Source organism: Loxodonta africana, chromosome 3 (genome assembly GCF_030014295.1).
Source record: "Loxodonta africana isolate mLoxAfr1 chromosome 3, mLoxAfr1.hap2, whole genome shotgun sequence".
NCBI classification, from domain to species: Eukaryota; Metazoa; Chordata; class Mammalia; order Proboscidea; family Elephantidae; genus Loxodonta; species Loxodonta africana.
This window is the reverse complement of record NC_087344.1, coordinates 42,447,729-42,474,604: the sequence shown is the minus strand read 5'-3', so window position 1 is coordinate 42,474,604 and position 26,876 is coordinate 42,447,729. Positions and strand designations below refer to the sequence as shown.

The following is a 26,876-nucleotide window of genomic DNA, read 5'->3' as shown; positions in this document are numbered from 1 at the left end:
GACCACTACTGAATTCCTCCCTCCTGTATTATTCAGTCTCTTAAAAGTGACAAACACAAATAAAAAGTGAAAGTAACTCACTGCCTTCTGCTACTAAATCGAGTTGTTCTTGCTCAGGTGATTCAGGGTCTTCGGGTCAAGCACTATCACAGCACTCCGTCTCCATCCCTGTGCTGGTGCCATTTTCAGCAGTTCGTCCTCACAGTGACAAGATGGCTGCCAGCAGCTGCACACTTAAAACATATCCTCTCAGTCACCCTGGCAGAGAGAACACCAGGTGCTCTGTCGGAGGTCTCAGAACTGAAGCTCACATGCTGTCATGGACTGAACTGTGTCCACCCAAAGTATCTGTCAACTTGGCTAGGTCATGACTTCATTGTATGTATGATTGTCTACCATTTTATCTTCTGATGCGATTTCCCTAAATGTTGTAAATCCTATCACTATGATGGGTTAGCAGCGGTTATATTGATGAGGTCTACAAGATTAGATAGTGTCTTAAGCCAATCTCTTTTGAGATATAAAAGAGAGAAGTGAACAGAGAGACATTGGGACCTCATACCATCAAGAGGGCAGCACCAGGAGCGGAGTGCGTCCTTTGGACCTGAGGTTCCTGTGCTGAGATGCTGCCAGACCAAGGGAAGGCTGATGAATGACAAGGACCTTCCTTCAGAGCCGAGAAAGAAAGCGTTCCCCTGGAGCCTAAGTCCTGAACTTGGACTTCTAGCCTACTGGACTGTGAGAGAATAAACTTCTCTTTGTTAAAGCCATCCACTTGTGGTATTTCTGTTATAGCAGCACTAGTTGACTAAGACAGCAGCTAACTGATCTCACCTGGGTCATGTGGTCAGGGGCATACACCCACTCCTCACTTACTGACATGGCTAGGTTCCAAAAACTAGGTCGTTATGCAAAAGTCAGTGTTGTGCAACCAAATACTCCTCAGGCTCCAGGGGGCCTTTAGGAAGCAGCGCCCCCACGGGGCTGCTCCCTCCCCTGCAGCCACCCTTGGCAGCAGCTCACCTTTGTGACTTCCATACTTCGGGCTTGTGAGTCCGCTTGTGCCATTTCAAAGCACAGGCAGAAGTGACTGCGTTAGGATTTGCAGCTGGGGGGTACCCACCCTACCCCGACCCACACAGAGTTCTTCTCTCCACGTAAATACCCAACTACCTGGGACTACCACCAGCTGGCCCTGGTGCCCTCAAGCACATAAACGGTGGATCATAGGGTCAGCGGCAGCTCTGCACCTACAGTGGGCAGCCACCAGCCTGTAGGCTGGCTGAGGAGAACCTGTGCAGGTTAATGGCCCAAGGCCCCAGCACTCAGCCTTTTATGTTTTCTCTTTTAACTTTATTTGCATTCAAGACTGGGGAGAGAGGTGGGATAAAGGAATTGGGGCTCAGGAAGGAGGCGCTCTCTCACTCAAACACATGGGTCCTTACTTAGCTTTAAAGGGATTTAATTAGATATTTTACTATTGTCTAAACATAAAATGTCAGATAACGAGACAGTGGTTAAGCGAGGAGTAGGTGAACAAGGCTCTAGTTGGCTGGGCCTTGTCACATGCCTACTCGGAGCATGCTTTACCCAAGCACACCACAGTGGGTGTGGGGGGTTTCACAAGGAAACTGGTGCTGTTACCTGTGGATGGGAAAACAGGCGCAGCCAGCCTGGAAGAGCTTTCAATTCCATCTGAGGGCTCTTTCCATCATGGGAAAAAGGAATTGGTTTACAAAAATTCACCACTGCAGCCATCTTCATTGGCATTCTTTAACAGCACATGAAAAACACAGTTAATGAAAGGGAGAAAAATCACAAGCCTCTTAAGTCTCTGCTTTTATGCTTTTCCTCCTTCACATACAAGATGCATTCACTGTTCTCTTATTTCAGTATCTGTGTCAACGGCTAAGAGCTGCAAATGGGGCCGATAATGAATGTGGATTCACAAAAGAAATAGGAGACAAAAGACAAAAGAAGCAACAATCATTAGTTTGCTAAATGTCCTGTTTATTCTGCAGACAAGTTTCTGAAATGTAAGGGCACAGAGTTTGTAGGCTGAGAAATAAATCTCTGTGTAGTTACTTCACAGCTACATGCCACAAGGACAGTAATGTTGTCTTCCCTGCACAGTAAGCAGCCATTTTTCTCTAAAGTGAACACAGTGACACTAGTTTGCCTATTTCTCTAACCCATCATCACATACTTCTGCTCTAGTCTTTCAGAACCAGTGGAGCCTTCACCTGATCAGCTACCTCCTTGCCATTCAGGGCCTCAACAATAGCAAGAGCAAACTCGAAGCTGGTTCCGGGACCGCGGCTTGTGAGGATAAGGCCATCCTTTTCCACGCGATTCTCTGAGTAGCTGTAATGATCTTCAAAGTAAGAATAAAAAGGGTTACATCCTAATGGGTTTAAGCTGGATAGCAGTATCACTTAGCAATTCAATTCACTGTTACGGCCTATTATTGGCTTCACATAAACCAACGAAAAGCAAACACTTCAGCTAGCCATTCATAAACATTTATTAGGCACTCTAAGCCCTTCAAAGCCCTGTATGAAGATATTAAAGAAACTGTGTATAGAAAAGGATAAGAGAAACAAACAACAGTTAAAAGGACACAAACGAATACATGTTAAGTTAAAGGCAGGGAAATAAGACTTTAAGTCAGTCAGTGTCGAGGGAGGGGTCAGAGGGAGTGCTATCACTCACATTTCTATGATACCGAAAATGTTCCACTGTCAATTCTGTAAATACTGGGGAAGGTACAACGCTGAAGGTGGAATCTACCTGAATTAACAGAATGGCATGCACGCACACACACTCTCTGCTGCCTCAGAGATAAAAAAAATGTACAGCAGAACGTTAGGAGGTGGTGGTGAGGTGTGTGGAGGCAGAAACCACATTCGCTTTCTCAAAGACTGCTTTCCTTCTGTGTTCCCTAACTGGCTATTTTTGGCAGATAATGTTCTTGTTGGGTGCTGTCCAGTCAATTTCAATTCATAGCGAGCAATGAGGGGTGTAACAGCCCTGTAAGGTTTCCTAGGCTATAATCTTCATGAGAGCGGATCACCGGGTCTTTCTCCCGTGGAGCTACTGGTGGGTTTGAACCACCAATCTTTCCATTAGCAGCGACTGCTTAACCGTTGTGCCACCAACGCAAATATGTTATTGTTGTTGTGTTAGTTTCCTTCGAGTCGGCTCTGACTGACAGGGACCCTGTGTACAACAGAACAAAACACTGCCTGGTCCTGTGCCATCCTCACAATCGTTGTTATGCTTGAACGCATTGCTGCAGCCACTGTGTCAATTCATCACCTTGAGGGTCTTCCTCTTTTCCACTGACCCTCTACTTTACTAAGCATGATGTTATTCTTCAGGGACTTGTCCCTCCTAACAACATGTCCAAAGTACATGAGACAAAGTCTCACCATCCTCATTTCTAAGGAGCGTTCTGGCTGCACTTCTTTCAAGACAGATTTGTTCATTCTTCTGGCAGTCCATGGTATATTTGATATTCTTCACCAACACCATAATTCAAGGGCATCAATTCTTCGGTCTTCCTTATTCATTGTCCAGCTCTGGCATGCATATGAGGTGACTGAAAATATCATGGCTTGAGTCAGGCTCACCTTAGTCCTCAAAGTGACATCTTTGCTTTTTAACACTTTAAAGAGGTCTTTTGTGGCAGGTTTACCCAATGCAATATGTACTTTGATTTCCTGACTGCTGCTTCTATGGATATTGATTGTGGATCCAAATAAAATGAAATCCTTGACAACGTCAATCTTTACTCCGTTTATCATGTTGCTCATTGGTCCAGTTATGAGGATTTTTGTTTTCTTTATGTTGAGGTCTTATCCATACTGAAGGCTGTGGTCTTTGATCTTCATCAGTAAGTGTCTCAAGTCTTCTTCACTTTCAGCAGCAAGGCTGTGTCATCTGCATAAGGCAGGCTGTTCCTGAGTCTTCCTCCAATCCTGATGCCGCACTATGATCATACAGTCCAGCTTCTCAGATTACTTGCTCAGCATACAGACTGAGAAAGTATGGTAAAGGCATACAACCCTGACACACATCTTTCCTGATTCTAAGGCAAGCAGTATCCCCGTGTTCTGTTTGAACGACTGCCTCTATGTACAGGTTCTGCATGAACACAGCTAAAGCGTTCTGGAATTCCCAGTCTTCACAATGTCATCCATTTGTTATGATCCACACAGTGGAAGGCCTTTGCACAGTCAATAAAACAGAGGTAAACATCTTTCTGGTATTCTCTGCTTTCAGCCAAGACCCATCTGAGATCAGCAAGACGAAAGTCATCTTTCCACGTATCGACATCATTACAAGTCTCCTTTCTGGGTTTCCAACCCTCCAAGCTAAAATGGTTAACCTTTCTAAAGTGCAAATCAGAGTAGATTCCGCTCTCTTCCCCATGAAGGCCTTTGCCAACATTCTCCAGCACCTAAAGATGAGTCTGAACTCCATTTCATGGTGCTCAAGGCCCTTTGGAGCCCGGCCTCCTGCGGAGAATAGGTTGGAAGGAACCAGAAGGGATCCGTAAGAGCCTGCTGTCCAGGGAGAGAGAAAGGGGGCCTCCTGGCCTAGAGTGGGTTGGAGGTGGCAATGGAGAGGAAATGAAGACTGGAGATGTATTTTAGAGATAAAATGCCCAGAACCCAGTGAAGGGTGCAGCATGGGAAGGCTCCAAGGGGGCTTGCAGGTATCTGTCCTGGGCAGCTGCACAGATGGTCACATCACTCACTGATATGGGACACCAAAGGACCAGGAGACTTAGAGAAACGGTTAAAGTGAAAATGGAGCCTCTGTGGCACCTTGCCAGACCCTGACCCACCAGTCACCACAAGTAAAGCTCAACACGCAGCTGTGTGCCCCATCTCTGATCATCTCCCTCCTCAGCCCCCAAATTCACTGCATCCTGAGGTGTCTCTGCCTCTCTCACCAAGCTAGGAACACCCACAGGCGGGTTTATCTTGTTCCTTTTTCTGTTCTTCCGGCACTAGGAAGAGCGCAGCAAATGCTCCATCACTGAATGTATACAGAAAGGTTCCCCCAAGAACCTCCCTTTAAGTGGACGCAATGCGCTTCGGCTGTATTAAGGAACTTTAGAAACAGCGCATCGATGTCCAAGTCCTTTCAAAGTCAGTTAAATATACCTATAATTCATGGAGCCCTGGTGGTGCAGTGGAATCCCTGGTGGCGTAGTGGTTAAGTGCTACGGCTGCTAACCAAAGGGTTGGCAGTTCGAATCCACCAGGCGCTCCTTGGAAACTCTGCGGGGCAGTTCTACTCTGTCCTATAGGGTCGCTATGAGTTGGAATCAACTCGACGGCACTGAGTTTAGTGTTTTTTTTTTTGTTTTGGTGGTGCAGTGGTTAAAAACTCGATTGCTAACCAAAAGGTCGGCAGTTCAAATCCACCAGCCACTCCTTGGAAACTCTAAAGGGCAGTTCTACTCTGTCCTATAAGGTCATTATGAGTTGGAGCTAACTTGATAGCAATGGGTTGTAATAATTTATGCCTTATCATCTATATTAAAAATCAAGTCATTCCCCAAAATAAATGAAGAAAGGACGTTAAAAACTTCATACAGACACTACTATAGAGAAAAGGAGGATCCCCAGTTTGCAGGGAGGAGTTTTCATAATCTAACCTCATTTCCATTGTTGCTAGGTGCTATTTAGCTGCCTTCGACTCACAGCGACTCCATGTACAACAGAACGAAACAGCCAGGTCCTGCATCAACCTCACAATCTCATGTACTGATGGTTCAACCAGGCCAAGATAATTTTAAATGCAAAACCACGAAACTTGCTGGGCTGGTCCTCCAGTGTGAGATGAACAGCCCAGACTCGGGGAACGTGAGCCATGTCATAAATAGCTCACTTAGAAGTATCCTAGTGGCTAAAATGCTAGTCATTACGAATGGAGCTTAAAGCTGGTAAAGATGTTTAAGGGTTCCAAGGTTTTTTCCGAAAATTTCAAGCAGGAAAAGCAAAAGGTTTACACCTATCAACTACCTCCAACTAGTGCAAGTGGCAAAAAAAAGCCATGTAACCTACACTTGGTACACCAACATTGTGAGTGTTCACGTGCAAAATCACCTGATCTGTATTTGTGAACTTAGGATAAACTTATTTTATAATTCATACTCAAACCTGCATGAGGCATCCATTTCTTTTTAATTTCAGTCAAAACCCCCAAAACCAGGAAATCTCAGAGAAAAAGCAACCAGGAAAGCTACAGACATAAGGGTCAGCGAAGGGTCAAACTCAGCCCACTGTCTGCTTTTTCAAATAAAGTTTTATTGGCACATAGGCATGCCTATCTGTTTACATATTATCTGTGGCTACTTTTGAGCTACAACTGTTGAGTAGCTGTGGCCTACTCTAAGTCCCGCGAAGCCTAAACTATTTACTATCTGGCCCTTTAAGAAAAACTCTACTGACCCCTGAGCACAGCCACTTTAGGTTCAAATTTCAGATATGCCATGTAGTAGCTGTCCCACTCTGAGCCTCACTTCTCTGTAAAACGGGGATATTACCCTAGTATTGAGAGAATTAAACCAGACCTAAGGATGGTACAAAGTGATGGGGTTACTACAACAGCTCAATGAGGGCAGCCTTTCTGTTGCTGTGTCTAGCCAGGTAAGTGCGTGTTAAACAAAGTCATCATTTTTTTATTTTAAAAACTGAGAAATTAAAAGACTTTGCCCTTCAGATTGGACTACTTATCTGAGGAAAAAAATTCATAGTGATCTATTAAATTTTTGATCAGGACAAGAAAGGCCTCACCCAGAAAATGATTACAGCTCTGCTTTTCAGAATATTTCGAAGAGGTAGAAGTTTCCAATAATTTTTTCTTATAATAAGGACTTACTAAATTCAATGCCTGGTAACTTAAACACACATGGGAGCCCCGTTACGATTTGCAGAGAAATTGTTGTTAGGTACCGTCAAGTTGATTCTGACTCACAGTGACCCTATGTACAATGGAACAAAACACTGCCTGGTCCTGTGCCCTCCTCACAATCCTTGTCATGCTTGAGCCCATTGTTGCAGCCATGGTGTCAGTCCCTCTCACTGAGGGTCTTCCTCTTTCTTCCTGACCCTCTACTTTAGCAAGCATGATATCCTTTGTCAGGGACTGGTCCCTCCTGATGACACGTCCAAAGTACATGAGTAGAAGTCTCACCATCCTCGCTTCCAAGGAGCATTTTGGCTGTACTTCTTCCAAGAAAGGTTTGTTTGTTCTTCTGGCAGTCCAGGCTATATTCAATTTTCTTCACCAACACCATAATTGAAATGCATCAATTCTTCTTCAGTCCAGCTTTCACCTGCATATGAGGCCACTAAAAATAGCACAGCTTGGGTCAGGCTCACCTTTGTCTTCAAAGTGACATCTTTGCTTTTCAACACTTTAAAGGTATCTTTTGCAGCAGATCTGCCCAATGCAATACGTATTCTGATTTCTTGACTGCTGCTTCCATGGGCGTTGATTGGGGATCCAAGTAAAATGAAATCCTTGACAACTTCAATCTTTTCTCCATTTATTATGATGCTGCTTACTGGTCTAGTTAAGGGTATTTCTGTTTTATGCTGAGGTATAATCCATACTAAAGGCTGTAGTCTTTGATCTTTATCAGTAAGTGCTTCAAGTCCTCTTCACTTTCAGCAAGCGAAGGTTGTGTCATCTGCATATTGCAGGTTGAGTCTTCCTCCAATCCTGGTGCTGCATTTTTCTTCATATAGTCCAGCTTCTAGGATTATTTGCTCAGCATACAGACTAAGTATGGTGAATGGATATCACCCGGATGCACACCTTTCCTGATTTTAAACCATGCAGTATCCCCTTGTTCTGTTTGAACAACTGCCTCTTGGTCTATATATAGGTTCTGAACGAGCACAATTAAGTGTTCTGGAATTCCTGTTCTTCACAATATTATCCGTAAGTTGTTATGATCCATAGAATCGAATGCCTTTACACAGACAATAAAACACAGGTAAACATCTTTCAGGTATTCTCTGCTTTCAGCCCAAGATCCTTTTGACATCAGCAATGTGAGGAGAAGGAGCTGGTGTGAGTTCTAGCCTTACTCTGGGCAAGTCATTCTACCTCTGAGCCTTGTTTTCCTCATCTGTGAAGTCAAGATGATAGTATCTGCCTTGCTGGGTTCCGGGGACTGTGAAGCTCCACCAAGATAAGGCATGTGAATTTGCTTTGAAAGCTCTGGTTCATGAGAGTTAACAATCTAACCTGTTTCTCTTCCTGATCAACCTCAACGTTTCTGAGGGATTACAAGAAAACAGAGACAACAGATACACCTTCAGATAATGCAGGAACGTGTTCTTCCTGAGTCTTCCTTCTAAATGTATCATAACTACTAAAGGAAGTCAGTTTCTGTTTTTTTATTTCTTTCGGATCCCCCAAAAGCTCTCCATTAGGTCCAAGTAAATTAAATTCCTGCCTTTTTTTTAAAATCAATTCTCAAGCAGACAGTAGTATTAACAACTTAGTATCATTCTAATAACTAAGATAAAGTTCTAATTTTCAAGAAAATACTACTTTAAAGTTTCTTAACATGCAATAAAATGAAATATGCATCACTTTATACCACCTTAAAAAGAGAGCTTCAGATATACTCACAAAGACATTCAAGGATATTCATTATAGCAGGGCTTATATGAGCAAAAAATCAAAAACAACCTACGTGTCCATCCCTAGGGGAATAATTAAATATAACATGACATTTAAACACATGCAAGAGTTAAGAGGATGAGGCAAATCCACACGTGCTGTGAAAAGGTATCATTAAGATACACCATGACGTGAAAAAAAGCAAGCTGCAGAACAACATACTTAGTATGATCTCACTTGAATAAATAAAACTAAAAAAGATAATCAATACAGGCAAAGAAAATTTTGGAGAGCTACACAAGAAACTTGTAACAGAAGGTGCCACTGAGAAGCAGAAGGCGGGTGGGGGGAGACAGGGAAGAGGAGGGTTTAGCTTCACTCTTTCCTCTTCTGTACTGTTTGCATTTTTCACCATGAAGAGAAACTGCTCTTACAATATTAAGTTAATTAAGAAATATTAAATGTCTGGCTGACAATTATAAAAGAAACATGTCACAGAGGAAACACACCTACCACTCAGGTATTCTATGAACGGAGAAAGCAATGCTTGTTTTATTTTGGACTGTGGGTAAAACGTACTTTCTACAATTGCTGTCGAGGTTTAAAATTTACCCTGAGGCTACTGGCAAAGTATTTAGTCAAAATACTTGTTAAACTGGCATTTCATAATCATTTTCCATCTGTGACAATCAGTAATCCAGCCAGTCGCTGGTTGGGACTGTGCACCCTTCAATCAGGGCAACACCTGGGCAGGCACCTTTTCTCCAGCCCATGGTTACTTCCGCCTCTCTGGTTAAAACACTCAAGGAGAAAGTGACGAACTCACCCCGCCTCCACCGCAGAGAATCTCCCCGTATTAGGTTATACTGGTTAGGAAACAATGTTAAATTCGAACTTTTTGAGGTCTTTTTGTACATTAAAATCTAAGCATATACTTACTTCCGTTCATCATCTTGTCTTTAGCAAGTGGGTGTGTTGTAACTTTGCTTCCGAACCCTATTTCGTGAGCCAGCAGAGCCGTGGGACCTAAAAATAAAATGAATAGACAGACCTGACTGAACGCAGATGTAGAAAAATCCACATTTTAGAAATTGCACTGTGAGAGTGTTCTTCAAAATCAGGAGACTCCTCCCTAAAATACAGTCATGATTCTAAAATTAAACGCTTCTTAGTATGAGAAGGAAAGCATGGTTATAAGAAAATGTTTGCTGGGCACATTTGGCAAGCGTATAGAGATGCAAACTCCAAATACCTCGATAACCATTTAATCAAAGATTTACCTCGATGTCTAGGGAGCATACACAGAATAAAGCGAGCTCCCTCACCTCAAGGAAGTGGAAAGTGAGTGTAGGAGGAGAACAAAAAGGAAGAGACCACAACGGTCTAACTTCATTTTACCAAAACGAAGATTTAGTTATACGTTAAGGGCAATCTGTGCTCTCTGAACTTCTGGACTCTACTGCTATTTTATACACTAATTTTATTTTTCCTCTGGAAAATGGAAAATTAACACTCATTTATCCACCTAGCCATCCAAATATACCAGGTGCAAATGCTTAACATGCTGGACCGCTAACTGAAATGTTGCAGGTTCAAGTCCAGCCAGAGGTGCCTGAGAAGAAAGGCTTGGCAATCTACTTCTGAAAAATTAGTCACTGAAAACCCTATGGAGCATGGTTCTGTTCTGACACACATGCAGTCACTACGGGTTGGCGTCAACTTGATTGGAACTGGTTACTGGTTGTTGTTGTTGTTGTTAGGTGTCATCATGTTGATTTCAACTCACAGGGACCCCATGTGACAGAGCAGAGATGCCCCATAGGGTTTTCTAGGTTCAATCTTTTTAGGAGCAGATCACCAGGTCTTTTCTCCTGTGAAGCCACCGAGTGGGTTTGAACCAGCCTTTCTATTAGCAGCCAAGCACTTAACCGTTGCACCACCAGGGCTCCTTGGTTACTGGCTGTTATGTTAGGTGCTGTCGAGCCATTCCGACTCATAGCAATCCTATGTACAACACAATGAAACACTGCCCAGTCCTGCACCATCCTCACAAATGTTGTTATGCATAAGCCCACTGTTGCAGCCACTGTGTCAATCTATCTCGTTGAGGATCTTCTTCTTTTTTGATGACTCTCTGCTTTACCAAGCATGATGTCCTTCTCCAGGGACTGATCCCTCCTGATGACACGGCCAAAGTATGCGAGACAAAGTCTCGCCATCCTCACTTCTAAGGAGCATTCTGATTGTACTTCTTCCATGACAGATGTTTGTTCTTTTGGCAGTCCATGGTATATTCAGTATTTTTCACCAACATCACAATTCCAAGGCGTCAGTTCTTCTTCGGTCTTCCTTATTCACTGTCCAGCTTTCACACGCATATAATGCTGTTGAAAATACCATAGCTTGGGTCAGGTGCACCTTAGTCTTCAAGGTGACATTTTTTGCTTTTCAACACTTTAAAGAGGTCCTTCGCAGCAGATTTACCCAGTGCAATGCATCTTTTGATTTCTTGACTACTGCTTCCATGGGTGTTGTTTGCAGATCCAAGTAAAACGAAATCCTTGACTTCAATCTTTTCTCCATTTATCATGATGTTGCTTACTGGCCCAGTTGTGAGGATTTTTGTTTTCTTTATGTTGAGATATAATCCATACTGAAGACTGTGGTCTTTGATCTTCGTTAATTAGTGAGTGCTTCAAGTCCTCTTCACTTTCAGCAGGCAAGGTTATGTCATCTGTGTAACACAGGTCGTTGAAGAGTTTTCCTCCAATCCTGATGCCCTGTTCTTCATGTAGCCCAGCTTCTAGGATCATTTGCTCAGCATAAAGATTGAATAGGTATGGTAAAATGATACAACTCTGACGCACACCTTTCCTGACGTTAAACCACATAGTATCCCCTTGTTCCGTTCCAACAATTGCCTCTTGGTCTATGTACAGGTTCCTCACGAGCACAGGGAGGTGTTCTGGAATTCCTTCCCATTCTTCGCAATGTTATCCATAAATTGTTATGATCCACACAGTGGAATAAAACACAGGTAAATACAGGTTACTGATTAGGATTATTAAAATTAATAGAACATCATCTCTGCCATGAAAGAGGTAGTTTTGAAATGTCTAGAAGTCTGAGATGAAAAGACACTAGCTTTGCCTTACTAAAACTACTTGAGAGAAGAACCACACACAAATGTGGCTGTGGTACTCTATGCTTTACCTCTGCTTAAAATGAAGCTTTTAAAAACACGCAGGTGTCAACTTGAGATTTTTATCTAAATGTATATACCAAGAGCAGTCAACTTCAACTGTAATCACAAGTATACTTTCCCTGTAATGTTCCTCAAATAAGGGCTAAAACCAAAAAGTGTTTACATCTTTGTTACCTTATTATCTTGAAGTTTTCTCTAAAGTAGTTATTTTACTTTTTATCTCTAAGTCACCAAAAAATATCTTCTAAGGCCTCATCTCACGTCCAGTAAAACAAGCTTTAGAACAGCATCCTCACTTTTTAAATGCAGGGGGTACTGTGGCTAAGATCCTGTGATCCAGTCTGCACACTTAGCTTCAGCAAACCTCAACAACCGCTCTTACCAAAAAAAAAAAAAAAGCCCAAACCCAGTGCCGTTGAGTCGATTCCAACTCATAGCGACCCTATGAGTCTTAAAGAGCCTTCATTTTTCAACCTGAATCTTAGGAAAAAATTGTTACATACCTACAGACTACTCAGGTCATACCTGTTAGAAACACGAGCCTCACAGGAAGATCAAATAATACCTAATTACGTAAGCTTCCCACCTGGTTTATATCTCTTAAATCAAAGCCCTCAGGTATGTCTCTCCACCTTACTTTGTGTGTGGGGGGTGGGGGGGTAAAAATATATATAACAAAATATTTGCCATTTCAACATTTTTTACGAGTATAATTCAGTGACATTAATTACGATTACGTTGTACAAGCATCACCACTATCCGTTTCTAAATCTTCCACCACCCTTTATAGAAACTCAGTACCCTCTAAGCCTTGACTCCCCCACCCCAAAAACCTGGTAAACCGAAACCAAACCCAGTGACAGAGCAGAACTGCCCCCACAGGGTTTCCAAGGCTGTAAATCCTTATGGAAACTGACTGTTGCATCTTTCTCCCACAGAGCAGCTGATGGATTCAAACTGCTGGCCTTTCAGTTGGCAGCCAAGACTGCCCTTGGTAACCACAAATAAACTTTGGTCTCGAAACATTTGTCTGTTCTAGATATTTCATGTAAATAGGATCATACAATATTTGTCCTTCTGTTTCTGGGTGTCTGACTTTATTCAGCATAACATTTTGAACGTTCATCCATTTTGTAGCAGGTATCAAAACTTTTCTCTTTATGGCTGAGTAATATTCCATCACATGTATATAACACATTTCATTTACCCATTCATCTACTCATAAGACATTTAGGTTGTTTCTCCCTTCTGGCTATTGTAAATAATGCTGCAATGAACGCGAGTGTACAAAGATCTGTTTGCATTCTGGCTTTCAATTCTTTGGGGTATATACCTAGGAGTGGAATTGCTGGGTCAAATGGTAACTCTGTTTAACCTTTTGAGGAACTGCCAAACTGTTTTGCACAGTGGTTGTAACATTTTACAATCCTGCCAGCAATGAATGAGGGTTCTGATTTGTCCACTTTGCCAACACTTGTTGCTTTCTGTTTTTTTTTTTTTGGATCACAACCACCCTAGTGGATGTGAAGTGGTACCTCACTGTGGTTTTGATTTACATTTATCTAATGAATAATGACGTTGGGCATCTTTTTATGTGCTTGTTGGCCATATGTATATCTTCTTTGGTAAAATGTCTTTTCAAGTCCTTTATCCATTTTTCTACTGGGTTGTCTTTTTGTTGTTAAGTTGTAGGAATTCTTTATGTTGTTGTTAGGTGTCATTGAGTTGATTTTGACTCATAGGGACCCTACACAGAACAGAGCAAAACACTGTCTGGTCCTCTTGTGCCATCCTCACCATTGTTGCTATATTTGAGCCCACTGTTGCAGCCACCATGTCAAACTCTCTCATTGAGGGTCTGTCTTCCTCTTTCTCAATGACCCTCTGCTTTACTAAGCATGATGTCCTTCTCCAGGGACTGGCCCTTCATGATAACATGTCCAAAGTATGTGAGACGAACACTCATCATTCTCGCTTCCATGGAGCTTTTTGGCTGTACTTCTTCCAAGACAGATTCGTTTGTTCTTCTGGCAGTCCATGGTGATACTCTTCATCAACACCATAATTTAAAGGCATCAATTTTTCTTCAGTCTTTCCTATTCATTGTCCAGCTTTCGCATGCACATGAGGCAACTGAAAACATCATGGCTTAGATCAGGTGCACCTTAGTCCTCAAAGTGACATCTTTGCTTTAAAGAAGTTTTTCAAAGCAGATTTGCCCAATGCAATACGTCATCTGATTTCTTGACTGCTGCTTCCATGGGCATAAGCTGTGGATCCAAGTAAAATGAAATCCTTGACAACTTCGATCTTTTCTCCATTTAATTATGATGTTGGTTATTGGTCCAGTTTTGAGAGTTGTTACTTTATGTTGAGGTGTAATTCATACTGAAGACTGTAGTCTTTATATACATGTATATTAAACCCTTATCCAATATACTGTTCCCCCAAATTTTCTCTTAATCAGTAGGTCTCCACTTTGTTGATAAAGTCCTTTGATGCACAAAAGTTTTTCATTTTGATAAAATCCAATTTATCTATCTTGTCTTTCGTTGTTTATGCTTCTGTCATAGACAAGAATCCAATGTGAAAAAACTAGATCTGAAGCAATACCCCTAACATTTTTTCCTAAGAGTTTTATGGTTTTAATTCTTACATTTAGTTCCTTTCCACCTCACTTTACACTACATACAAGTCGGTTATACTACATGCCAGATAGCATTTTTTTAAAAGGCTGTAAAAATCAGATAAATTGTCAATTTTTACTGGAATGAATACATGAATTACCTTTCTTTAAATCTTATTTTGTTAAGATTTTAAGAAATAAGAAACAAATACCTACATTATCTTGTATTTTTAAAAGTGAAGTTCAATAGATGATCAGACAGTGAGGAGTCAATAAAATTAAGAATTTTCAAGTTGCTACTTCCAGGTAATGAAGGAGTTTTGGTGCTGCAGTGGTTAAAGTGCTTGGCTGCTAATCCAAAGGTCGGCAATTCCAACCCACCAGCCGCTCCACAGGTGAAAGATGTGGCAGTCTGTTTCTGTAAAGATTTATAACCTTGGAAATTCCCTGGGGCAGTTCTACTCTGTCCTATAGGGTTGCTATGAGTTGGAATCGACTTAATGGCAACGGGTTACCTCCAGGTAATAAAACTGCTGCCTGAAGTAATGTTAATAAATTTACGCTATTGTTGGATTTAGGAATTTGCTGATGCCTTCCTTACTCACCATTGTAAGCTCATAATTATTGCTTTCTGGGGCTTAGGAATTCGATTTGAAAAATTAGAAAAGACATATTTAAATACTCCCACTATCTGAGGAGCCCTGGTGGCACAGTGGTGAAGAGTTACGGTGAGCTGAATTTGCTAATCAAAAGGTCGGTGGTTTGAACCACCAGCCACTTCTTGGAAACCCTATGGGCCAGTTCTACTGTCCTACGGAGTTGCTATGAGTCAGAATCAACTCAACAACAACAGGTTTGGTTTTTCGGTGGCACAAGGATTAAGCGCTCAGCTGCTAACTGAAAGGTTGGTGGTTTGAACTCACCCACCAGCTCCACAGCAGGAAGACCCAGCAATATGCTCCCATAAAGATTACAGCCTAGGAAACCCTATAGAGCAGCTCTACTCTGGCACATGCGGTTGCCATGAGCTGAGAATCGACTCAAAGGCATCCAACAACGCTATTTGAAATTCTGACTGATAAAAATGTTGCCGAGTCTGCTCTCCAGAGCCACCTCTGCACAGAGAACAGAGATCCGGCTCTGCAGAAGCAAAGCAGCTCTTCTTTTCTCTGAGGTTTTTAGTAAAGTTGACTGAATCCCTTCCCGCAGTTAAGAGGCTAAAGTCAACAGCGCCACCGTGTGGTGACTCAGAAAAGGGAGGCAGAGCACCTCGGTAGACTTCTTCCTCCTACCCCAGTGCATCAGGCAGCTCTTTACTCTTTCACCTGGAAGCATCCTCTCCCTCCCCAGGCCTAAGTCAGTCTCATTTTGTTTTGTTAGCAAGACAGTCTCCCTTCCAATTTCTGTCCTTCTCATGCACTTAATATTAGGGGCTAAACTAAACCTACTGATTCTTTCAGTTCAATAAAAAGTTCCCTGCTCCTAACAACCTTTAAGAATCATCATCTTAGTTCTCATTTGCCAGTTTAAAACATCGGAGCCTCATCCATCAACCCTGTTCCATTCCTATCACTCTTATCTAACACCTGCATTGCTATAATTTATTCAACTTATTAGGAGACTTTCTCCTATTTTTTGTTAGTCCCAGAACAGTGGTGCATACATGCAGGATAGTCAACAGTGCATACACACTGTTAGAATGTTGCTGTATTTTCAAATGCAGATTTGAAATACTGTATGGTCTAAGCTCCTCAGAATGACATTCAAGCTTTCATCAACACAGTGAATCAGATGTGAATGGTAATTCTACTGCCTAAGTGACACAGAAACCCTACGAGGTAGTTCCACTCTGTCCTATAAAAACCCAAACCCATTGCCATCGAGTCGATTTCGACTCATAGCGACCATATAGGGTAGAGCAGAACTGCCCCAGTTTTCAAGGAGTGCCTGTGGATTCGAACTGCCAACCTTTTGGTTAGCAGCCGTAGCACTTAACCACTACGCCGCTAGGGTTTTCCCTCTGTCCTATAGTGTCACTACAATTGAAATCAACTCGACAGCAATGAGTTTTGTTTTGTTTTTATTAAGTGACACAGAAGGACCAACTGGGTGTTTTCACTTTCCAGCAATCATAAGGGAACAAACCCAACATATCCTATATTGTGGACTGAATTGTATCCCCCCCAAAATGTGTTGTAAATCCTAATCCCTATACTTTCGGATCCAACCCATTTGGGAATAGGGATTATTTCTTTTGTCAACAAGGCTGTATCAGTGTAGGATGTGCCTTAAGCCAATCACTTCTGAGATGGGAAAGGAGCAGCTTAAGCACAGAAGCAGATGCACAGGGGAAGATACACGTATATGAAGATCACCAAGAAACAGAGGAAGAGAAAGTGAAAAGAGATCCCCCAGAACCAATAGACAGAGGGGGAAAACCTTCCCCTAGAGTCGGTGCCCTGAATTGAGACTTGTAGCCTCCTAACTGTGAGAAAATACATCTGCTTGTTAAAGCCATCCACTTGCGGTGTATCTGCTACAGCTGCACTCAGAAACTAAGGTGCCTAACTTTCTTCGTTTGGTCAAAGAACCTAAGAATGAGGCTGGGAGCGGGGTGGGAGGCTATCCGACAAAGTCTCTACACAGCTAACAGGAACCATGACTCTGTCCCCAGCGAGGGCTGCAGTGACTGTGGTGCCCTTTAGCGCAGACAAACCCTGTGTCTGAGGCCTGCTGGGAGGCTAGTGTCAACTGGAACCCAAGGACAGGGCCTGCAAGGGTGGTCTCTAACGCAGCTGTGCCAAACACTTAGGTCTCAGGATCCCTTTAACTTTTATGTGGGCTGTATCCAGCAATAGCTACCATGTTAGAAACTAAAACTGAGAAAGTTTTAAAACATAAGAATACACAAGCACACAGGCCAAGCCCAAATGATGGCATCATTACACTCCGGTGTGCACTGCCGAAAGACGAGGAGTGAAAAGGGCAAATAACATCTCAGCATTATTGGATTTGACCTTACCGGATGCTTTGAAAGAAGTCAGAGAACCACTGCTCTAATGCACAATCCCTAGGATCCCCAGACTTTAACTTCTTCTTAAAAAAAGTCTTTCGAGTTGAACAAAACACTAATATATCATTCTGTCAAACTGTTCGTTCATTTACTGTCTCTTTTGACAAACATTTAATAAAGACACATAACGATGAAGGCACTGGAACAAATTACAGTATGGAAAAAATGAAGATGGCAGATCGTCATCTGATACAAAGCCAGCAAAATGGATTTCAAAACGTTATCAGAAAACAAACTATTAAGAGTCAAAGATGTGGGGACATCAATGAAGCACCAAACGATATCATATTCGTATGAGTAACAACGTTAGTGATGTGGCAGCTAAAAGAGTGCCCAAATGTAGCATTCGACACTGAGAATCAGAACCTGTTCCGGAAGGCAGGAGGAAAGCACCCTTATGCTTCTGCATCTCTGGGGCAGGCCCAGGGCAGAGCTGTTATGTTTATGTCTGACAGATTCTTGCTGACTGTGTGTTGGCAGACATCCCTTCTGGCACAGAGATGTGCTGTAACAAGCTGTTTACTGAATACCAGAGGGCCTTATTTTCCTTCGAGGTCAACCAAACACGGAAAATGCTAAGTATCACAGAATGTAGGCGAAAGGCATGGAGAGGCAGAAAACAGAACAACTGTGCTTGTTTCCAAAACGGCACCTACTTCATGCCTCTCAAACTAAATACGCCAAAACAGATGCAGATCACTCTTTAAAACAAAATCTTGTAATAAACGCCACCCCATCACATGTGTTTGAAGAAAACCAACAACACGTTGTAACACAGGATGGTCCTGATCTTACCTGCACAGATGGCGGCGATGAGTCCTTTCCTCTTCTCTTGTTCCTTCAGTATCTCTTTCACAGCAGCAGACTGTTAAAAGAAAAACAAAACCACGTCGAGTTGTCATTAAGCCATAAGCAAGTCTCTCGCTAGACAGCTTTGGCAGAATCTGATTTTGGCTTAAACCAAAAGATCTCTGATCTGACTATCTTGTCAATAATACTCCTAAATCGTTAATTTAAAAATTATCAAATTCATAGCATTTCTACATTCTCCAACCCAATAAAGGCACTGATTAAGAGGACAAGGCATTCTTTCACATTTAAAGACAAGAAGAAAAAAGCAGGTTCCCTTGGACACATTTGACCCTTGCCATTGTGTACTGCAGGGAGAAGAACTAGAAGGGAAGGAATGTGGTGGTCTGGGTATTTTCAAATGGTGGAGTCAGGATCATAACCTAGCAGGAAACAATCCCAAATATCTGATGCGATCAGCTTCTGAGTTTTTTCTGCTGCCCCGTCCCCCTTACTCTATTCCTGCAGGCAGTACCAGTACCAGTCACCGTCGACTCTGACTCACGGCAACCCCAGGTGTGTCAGAGTAGAACTGTGTTCCAAAGGGTCTTCAATCGCTGATTTTTCAGAAGTAGTTTGCCAGGCCTTTCTTCTGAGGTGCCTTCAGGTAGATTCAACCTCCAACTTTTTGGTTAGCAGCTGAGTGTGTTAATTATTCGTACCACCTAGGGAGTCCCCTTTTAGGAAGACTCTTAAGACTTAAAATCAAGAAGCAGCGGCCTCTTCTGATGCCATTTTTAGTTCAAGCTGGCAGCTCTAACACTCGCTTCTCCCCGGCTGCCATGGATTGAATTACGTGCCCCCAAAAAATACATGTATCAACTTGGTTAGGCCATGATTCCAGTCTTGTGTGGTTGTCCTCCATTTTGTGATCGTAATTTTATGTTGAGAGGATTAGTGTGGGATTGTAATACCACCCTTACTGAGGTCACATCCCTGATCCAATGTAAAAGGAGTTTCCCTGGGGTGTGGCCTGCACCACCTTTTATCTCTCAATAGATAAAAGGAGAGGGGAGCAGGCAGAGAGTTGGGGACCTCATACCACTAAGAAAGCAGCACCAGGAGCAGAGCGAGCCCTTTGGACACTCGGTCCCTGCGCCTGAGAAGCTCCTCAACCAGGGGCAACCTTCCTCCAGAGCCGACAGAGAAAGAAAGCCTTCCCCTGGAGCCGACACCCTGAATTTGGACATGTAACCTACTAGGCTGTGAGAAATTTCTCTTTGTTAAAGCCATATACTTATGGTATTTCTGTTATGGCGGCACTAGATAACTAAGACACCAGCTCTTGATGAATGAGCAGAGAGTTGATCCCTCACCTTTCTATACTTAACCCTTAGCAAAACACAGATTAGATCATTCTCTGCTGGAGGAAAAATTGGTAGTCTTAGATTTGGACTGTATTCACTGATTCTGTTCGTAAATAACCATCAATTCAGCTTGCTTCTATAATAAAGGTAAACACTTTTTAAATAAAATTAAGACTAGAACACCATTTTGTTAATTTCATTTCTTCCCATTTCATTCACAGCCTCCTCCCTGAAATATCTGAGTAATGCCGAAATCAACAGGACACAAGCAAATGTTGAAACACATTCTTTACACCTTTTACCTCGGATAAATTCTGTGCACCCAGATTACCTCCTGGCAGAACCACCACATCATATGGTCCCTGTAACAATGTAGAAAGTGAAAACATTTCATTTTAAATGTGCATTAAAGACAGCCCAGGAACGCTTTCGTATTTTAAATTTGGGGACACAAGCGAAATATAGGAGATCATCTAAACATATGTCAACAGACCAAACCAAAATCAAACCCATCGCCATTGAGTCCATTCCAACTCACAGCAACCCTATATGACAGAGTAGAACTACCCCATAGGGTTTTCCAAGGAGCAGCTGGTGGATCTGAACTGCCGAACTTTTGGTTAGCAGCCCAGCTCTTAACCACTGCACCGCTGGGGGTCCAAGAGAAGAACAGCTAAATAAATGAAGGTGTGTCCGTATGATGGAATGCTATTATAACTAAAAACCCGTTAAAAAAAAAACTGTTGCCGTCGAGTTGATTCCAATTCATGGCGACCCTGTAGGACACAGCAGAACTGCCCCACAGGGTTTCCAAGGAGCGCCAGGTAGATTCAAACTGCCAACCTTTTGATTAGCAGCCATAGCTCTTAACCTCTACACCACCCGGGCTGTAACTTAACAAAAACTGATGCAGCAAATCTGTATAAGCTAACATGACAGGACCTCTATGCTGCAAAACAGCAGGCCTAGTAAGATCTCACTTTAGTTAAAAAAAAGTGTGTGTGTAGATGGATATATGCACAGATGGGTGTATGTGCGCATGTACATGATACATGCACCACTCCCACATATGTACGTGTATAACCAGTTACCGTCAAGCCGATTCCAACTCATAATGACCCTACAGGACAGAACAGAACTGCCTCATAGGGCTTCTAAGAAGCAGCTGGTAGATTCAAACTGTTGACCTTCTGGTTAACAGATGAGCTCTTAACCACTGTGCCACCAGAGCTCCATATATGTATATACAGACACTCAAAGACGACACACCAACTGCTAATGGGGAGTAGGGTGGCAGGGAGCACGGCCGAGGGCTGGAGGAAGAAGAATAAGAAATAAAAAAGGGACAGAACACTTTGACTTTATATATGTCTATATAAATTACTCGAATTAATTTTTAAACAAGCATGTATACAGTAATAAAAAATAATTAAAAGAAACACTAATTTTAAGTAAAAAGCACCAAATTTAAATTTTATGAGAAATGGAACTTGGGGAGAAAATGGTGCAATATTTTAACATCTCAAAAAAATCCTAGAAATCTTAATTATTTCAAACTTGCTGAAATTACAAAATGGAAATTGGTTTAACAACAGTTTGAGAAGATAAAAAACTTTTAGTCATTCAGCAAATTGCAAAATGAGTATTTTGTACCTATTTAGCACAATATATACTTTTCAGACTCCTTACTGTTGTTTAAAGCCAAGCAAAACTGAAAACATGTAAAGGACAGAATTTCTTTCACTCCATTTAGCATCTGAAGCGAGCAACACACACAAAAGTTAAGCACTGTTCTAAAATACCCAGACACCTAGCACAAAAAAGAACAGAGAAGTATGTCTTCCTACTTCTCACTTTTAACAGACAATTGTGGAAAGTTCCAACAATTAATATATAAATACCAATATTCCAATTCTCCACAATCCATCACTGAAATATTTGACTTCATTAAAAAGAACTACGCTTTTTTTCTATGCATTTTAAAAGGACAGGTTAAGCACAGTGACTCGTGCTCCCAGGGACCAGGCTCCTTAGCAGTGAGCTGGCTGTCCCTCCTTTCCGGCCACATCTCCATCGCAGCAGGAGGATCCATTCACACAACTGTCACACTGGTTGGCTACACCTGAACCCCATGAAAGGGTATGCAGAAGTGTCTGTGCATGCATGGGGCAGGTAGGCTTTTGGGGAAAGGGACCCAGCTCTTCACAGAGTCCCAAAGGTGTCTGTCGCCCTCAAAGGTTAAGAATCATAATTCCAGACACTGAAAAAATTACGCAATTTAATTAGAACTCTGACTCCTCTCTGAAACCAACCACTAATACAGTTTGAGTTGTTCCATGTAAATGAGTCACATAACCATGTCTGTATCACTGAAAAGGCATATGAAAAAAACTAGCTTTAGAATAAAGAGTAAGAAATTAATGGCAAATGTAGTTTATTTTCTTATATAAAATAACTAAGTTATAATAGGAGACAAGGCTGCCTGTATTGGCAAGAAAAATGATGATGAAAGAACAGTGCTCCCAACCACCCATCATCCATCCATCCAACCAACCACCCATCCAATGCTTACAAAGCACAAGGTATGTCAGGCATTCGCCAAGCACTACGGGTACAGGTTGAGAAAAGACAAAGTCCTAACCCTCCCAGGATTTAGTTTAGTGGGGAAGACAGCTAAGCAAAATACTTTTCTTAAAATAAGTCTGCACTACAACTAGACTAAACCAAAAGCAAAGGAGTTTCCTGAATAAACCGAATGCTTCGAAGCTCAGACTAACAGAAGCAGAGGTCTAGGGGCCGTGGCTTCAGGGGACATCTAAGTCATCGGCATAATAAAATCTATAAAGAAAACATTCTGCATCCCACTTTGGTGAGTGGCATCTTAAACGCTAGCAAGTGGCCATCTAAAATGCATCAATTGGTCTTAACCCACCTGGAGCAAAGGAGAATGAAGAGCACCAAAGACACAAGGTAATTATGAGCCCAAAAGACAGAAAGGGCCGCATAAATCAGGGATTACATCAGCCTGAGACCAGAACTAGACGGTGCCCAGCTACAACTGATGACTGCCCTGACAGGGAACACAGGAGAGAATCCCTGATGGAGCAGGAGAGCAGGGTGATGAAGACCTCAAATTCTCATAAAAAGACCAGACTTAATGGTCTGACTGAGACTAGAAGGATCCTGGAGGTCATGGTCCCCAGGCTGTCTGTTAGCCCAAGACTGGAACCATTCCCAAAGCCAACTCTTCAGACAGGGATTGGACTGGCCTATAACATAGAAAATGAGACTGGTGAGGAGTGAGCCTCTTGGCTCAAGTAGACATATGAGACCATGTGGGCAGCTCCTGTCTGGAGGGGAGATGAGAAGGCAGAGGGAGACAGAAGCTGGCTAAATGGACACGGGGAATACAGGGTGGAGAGGAGTATGCTGTCTCGTTAGGGGGAGAGCAACTAGGAGTGCACTGCAAGGTGTATATAAATTTTTATATGAGAGACTGACTTGATCTGTAAACTTTCACTTAAAGCACAATTAAAAAAAAAAAGAAGAAAAAAAAAGCCTGCAATAGCAATAGTCTTAGATGTAGTCTAAAGACATTTCAAGAAATTAGTACTAATAAAGAAGCCATATTAAGGAATAATTTCAAGTAAGGATAACAAACCTCTTTTTTTGCATCTTCGAGACTGGCATCAGGACAAATGACAACATCTCGGCTACACTGTACTGGGTCGTTTCCAGCCAGACCCGCAACGGTGACCTTAATCTAAGAGAAAGATGTCACTGTGACATTTTAGAACACTGAAACATAAATTTACAATAACATTTTACAGTTCCCATATGCTTTAAAAATAATCTTGCAGGAAATACTGTAACACAGCAATTCTGAATTCAAGCTGGTTAGTTGGCTTAATATATTTAATAACCAGGTCTGTCCTGGTTTGCCTAGTAGAGTCCCAATTATAGCTGCTGTCCCAGCATCCTATCCAGTTAGTGTTCTTTCTCCCTGAAGTGTTCTGTTCGGGCGGCAATTTATGTGATCATCCTGTTAATAACCCATCTTGCAAGGTTGTTGTGGCCATTTAAACCTCACAGTGTTTTCATAAGGTAGAAATGCAAATTAGAACAATGAAATACTACTGTATCTGGCAAAAAATTAAAAAGCAGACAATACCAAGAGCTGGTATTTAGAAAATGGGAAGTGACAAATTGTACACTGAAGAGCACTTGACACAATCTAGTAATGCTGACTGTATCTTTGGTCTAGCAATTCTACTATTCCACTTTTAGATATATACTACCTGCAAGAGAATACTTATGACAGTATTGTAATACTATATGTAGAAGCACTGTAACATTGTGGAGTATTCATATAGGACAACACTAAGCAACAATTTTAAATGAATAAACTGGATTAACATGTATCTACACTTGTGAGAGGCAAAAAAGTATACTGGGGGTGGGGGTGGCCACACTGCCCGGGTCTGAATGCTGGCTCTTCTACTTACTGTGACCACAAGAATGTTATTTTGTGTGTTTGTTCCTCGATCTCAACTGTAAAATGAGGGTAACCTGTTGCCGTAGGGTCGATTCCAACTGATAGCAACCCTACGGGACAGAGTGGAATTGCCCCATAGGGTTTTCAAGGAGCGGCTGGTAGATTTGGGCTGTCAACCTCTTGGTTAGCAACAGAGCTCTTAACCACTGTGCCATCAGATGGCAATACCTAATTCAGGGTTGTTGGAAAGTTTAAACAAGTTTATATAAGTGCTCAGAATGACACCGGGCACATAGAACTATTTAAGTGTTCTCTATTCTTATGTAACAATATGGATAAACACAGAGAATGATAGCTATCAGTCTAGTGCTACTTTAAAGACATGCATGGGACAGATGCAAACTAACTTGAGGATAGCAGTCGTTTACCTCTGGGGACAAAGAAGGAGAACAGGATTGGGAAAAGAACAAAGGGGCTTCAAGTTCATTGCTTTAAAGCATTTGTTCCTTAAGAAATGGGTCTGAAATAGGGCATGATGTCAACAAATATTAAACATAGGCAGTGGGTAAAAGTGGGTTTTTGGTGAAAACATACACAACAAAACATACACCGCTTCAACAATTCCTACATGTACAATTCAGTGACACTGGTTACATTCTTCAAGTTGTGCCATCTTTCTCAACAACATTTTCCAAACTATTTCACCACTGTTAACACAAACTCATTGCCCTCCTAAGCTTCTCATCTATCCTTTTGAGTTGCTGCTGTAAATTTGATCACATATAGTTTGATAAATGGGTATTTATTATGTATTTCTGTGTAGGTGTAAAATATTTCAAAAAGGACTTTGCATACTACATTACTCAAAATGTCTTTTAAAATTCCAACCATTTTTAAAAAAGGGAGGTGAGGATTAGACCACAGTGGGGGACTTACTCCGGCACGTCTCATGACATCCACAGGGATGACTGTCTCCATCTCCTCTGCTCCCTTGGCCAGGATGACCAGAGCTCTTTTTGAAGCCATTTTTAGGTTGTATTTTTTAAAGACTTAATACAAAAATAGATTTCCCAAAAAAACTTTCACTGCACCCCTGGAATAGCCAAAAAGTTTAAGCTTAGAAATATTTTCAAACAGTAAATAAGTACCTCCTAGGGTAAAGGGTCTAACAAACACATCTAAAATCGAGCATTTTAGGATAATATTGGTTTATATAGTAGTGTCCAACTGTTGATTTCTAAGACAAAAACACAGTGGAGCTGCTAATTCTCTTAGAGGGTGTCACAAAATACACGTTTGGATTGTTTAGATATTCTTTTACCACTATCTTTTTACCATAATTTCTTAAATCCAATTTCTAATAATACATCGCAAGTGAGGTTTTCTAAAACGCAAGTACATGAGTCTTGCATGTCACACAATGCCAGTGATAAAAAGAAATCTGCTTTTTGTAGTGCTTTTTCATAGAGAAACAAATAACCTTAATTTTATGGGCATAAGATTAAATTCTCAGTGTTTAGTAATGAGCCTGGAAGATTTTTGGAGGGGATTTTTTTTTTTTTTTAGTTCCAATAACTGCACTAAAAACTTTGGGGGGGATTTAATCATGTTAAACGCAGTATTTTTTATGACTGAGAAAGATGGAAATTCCCCTCACTTAAACTTAATCCAGCTATATTATCTCTCTTTGCACATTAAAAAAAAAAAAAAAAAAACCCTTGCCATTGAGTCGACTCCGACTCATAGCGACCCTATAGGACAAAGTAGACCTACGCCATAGGGTTTCTAAGGAGCGGCTGGAGGATATGACCTGCCCACCTCGTGGTTAGCAGCCGAGCTCTTAACCACTGCACCACCAGGACTCCTCTTTGCACATAGTTCTGCGTAATTTTTAGCCTAACCTTTTTCTGGAGAGTTTGCTGTCCAAGCAAAACAGATTTTTAATAAAACGATTTCAACATACAGTGTTAACTCGGTCCAAGCCAGAAATGTGTTACAGCATTTTGGAAGCTCTCTTCTTTAGCGATGCTACTACGGTTGGCACTCAAAAATAACGGAATCTCCTTAGACTAAACTGCCATGTTTATCAAACGCAACCAAACCTACGCCCGGGGTCCGCACGGTTCAGTGACCTCATCCGAGTGCACAGGCCTGGCCGTTTACCTTCCGAAGCCCCCGCACCAGAGCCGTGTAACCCAGCTAAGGCTCGACACACCCAGGGCCCCCGCGACCCGTGCGCACGCGCCTCGCTCTTCCCCAGCCCGACCTGACCTCGCGCCTCGCCTACAGACAAGGATCCTCGGCCCACTCGGCTGCGTCGCCTGCAGTGCACCCAGGAGGACCTAACCGGAACCGGGCCGCCCGGCCCCGCCCCCTTCGCACTGCGCAGACTCGCCTCTCCCGGCCTCCCCACAAATGCGCATACCGGCGCCGTGTCGCGTCATGTTACGTCACGTCCGGCGAGCCCGCCTCCGAGGGATGCGGGGAACGGATTGGGGGTGCGTCAGTCCTTTTCTGCTTCGGAATTGTGTGTCTAGGGGTAATTTCAGTTCCTTCAAGTGGAACTCCCAGCACCCCTGAAGTGCTACAGATTCACGCATCCACACGAAACCCCTCCCACGAATGGCACAGTCCGCCGGCTCCCGCGGTTTAACCCGCTTTTTGCT

The 26,876-nt window shown here is 42.3% G+C and overlaps 1 protein-coding gene across 4 annotated transcripts; it reads right to left on the bottom strand.

Annotated features, from left to right (window-relative positions):
- Positions 1-1,989: 1,989 nt before the first annotated feature.
- Positions 1,990-26,609, bottom strand: PARK7 (Parkinsonism associated deglycase). 4 transcript variants are annotated; one of them, XM_023552095.1, is made up of 7 exons: positions 26,482-26,608; positions 25,147-25,303; positions 23,377-23,478; positions 20,018-20,077; positions 18,355-18,424; positions 9,595-9,681; positions 1,990-2,374 (listed from the first exon to the last, which is right to left on the bottom strand). In XM_023552095.1, exons 2-7 carry the CDS (start codon positions 25,234-25,236, stop codon positions 2,214-2,216), a joined length of 570 nt encoding a protein of 189 aa, XP_023407863.1. In that variant the 5' UTR covers positions 25,237-25,303; positions 26,482-26,608; the 3' UTR covers positions 1,990-2,213. The 4 variants fall into 4 exon arrangements, with proteins under 4 accessions (XP_023407863.1, XP_003413532.1, XP_023407864.1 ...); XM_003413484.3 differs by having other exon boundaries at positions 26,477-26,576; XM_023552096.2 differs by lacking the exon at positions 26,482-26,608 and adding an exon at positions 26,174-26,439.
- Between the last annotated feature and the right edge of the window lie 267 nt (positions 26,610-26,876).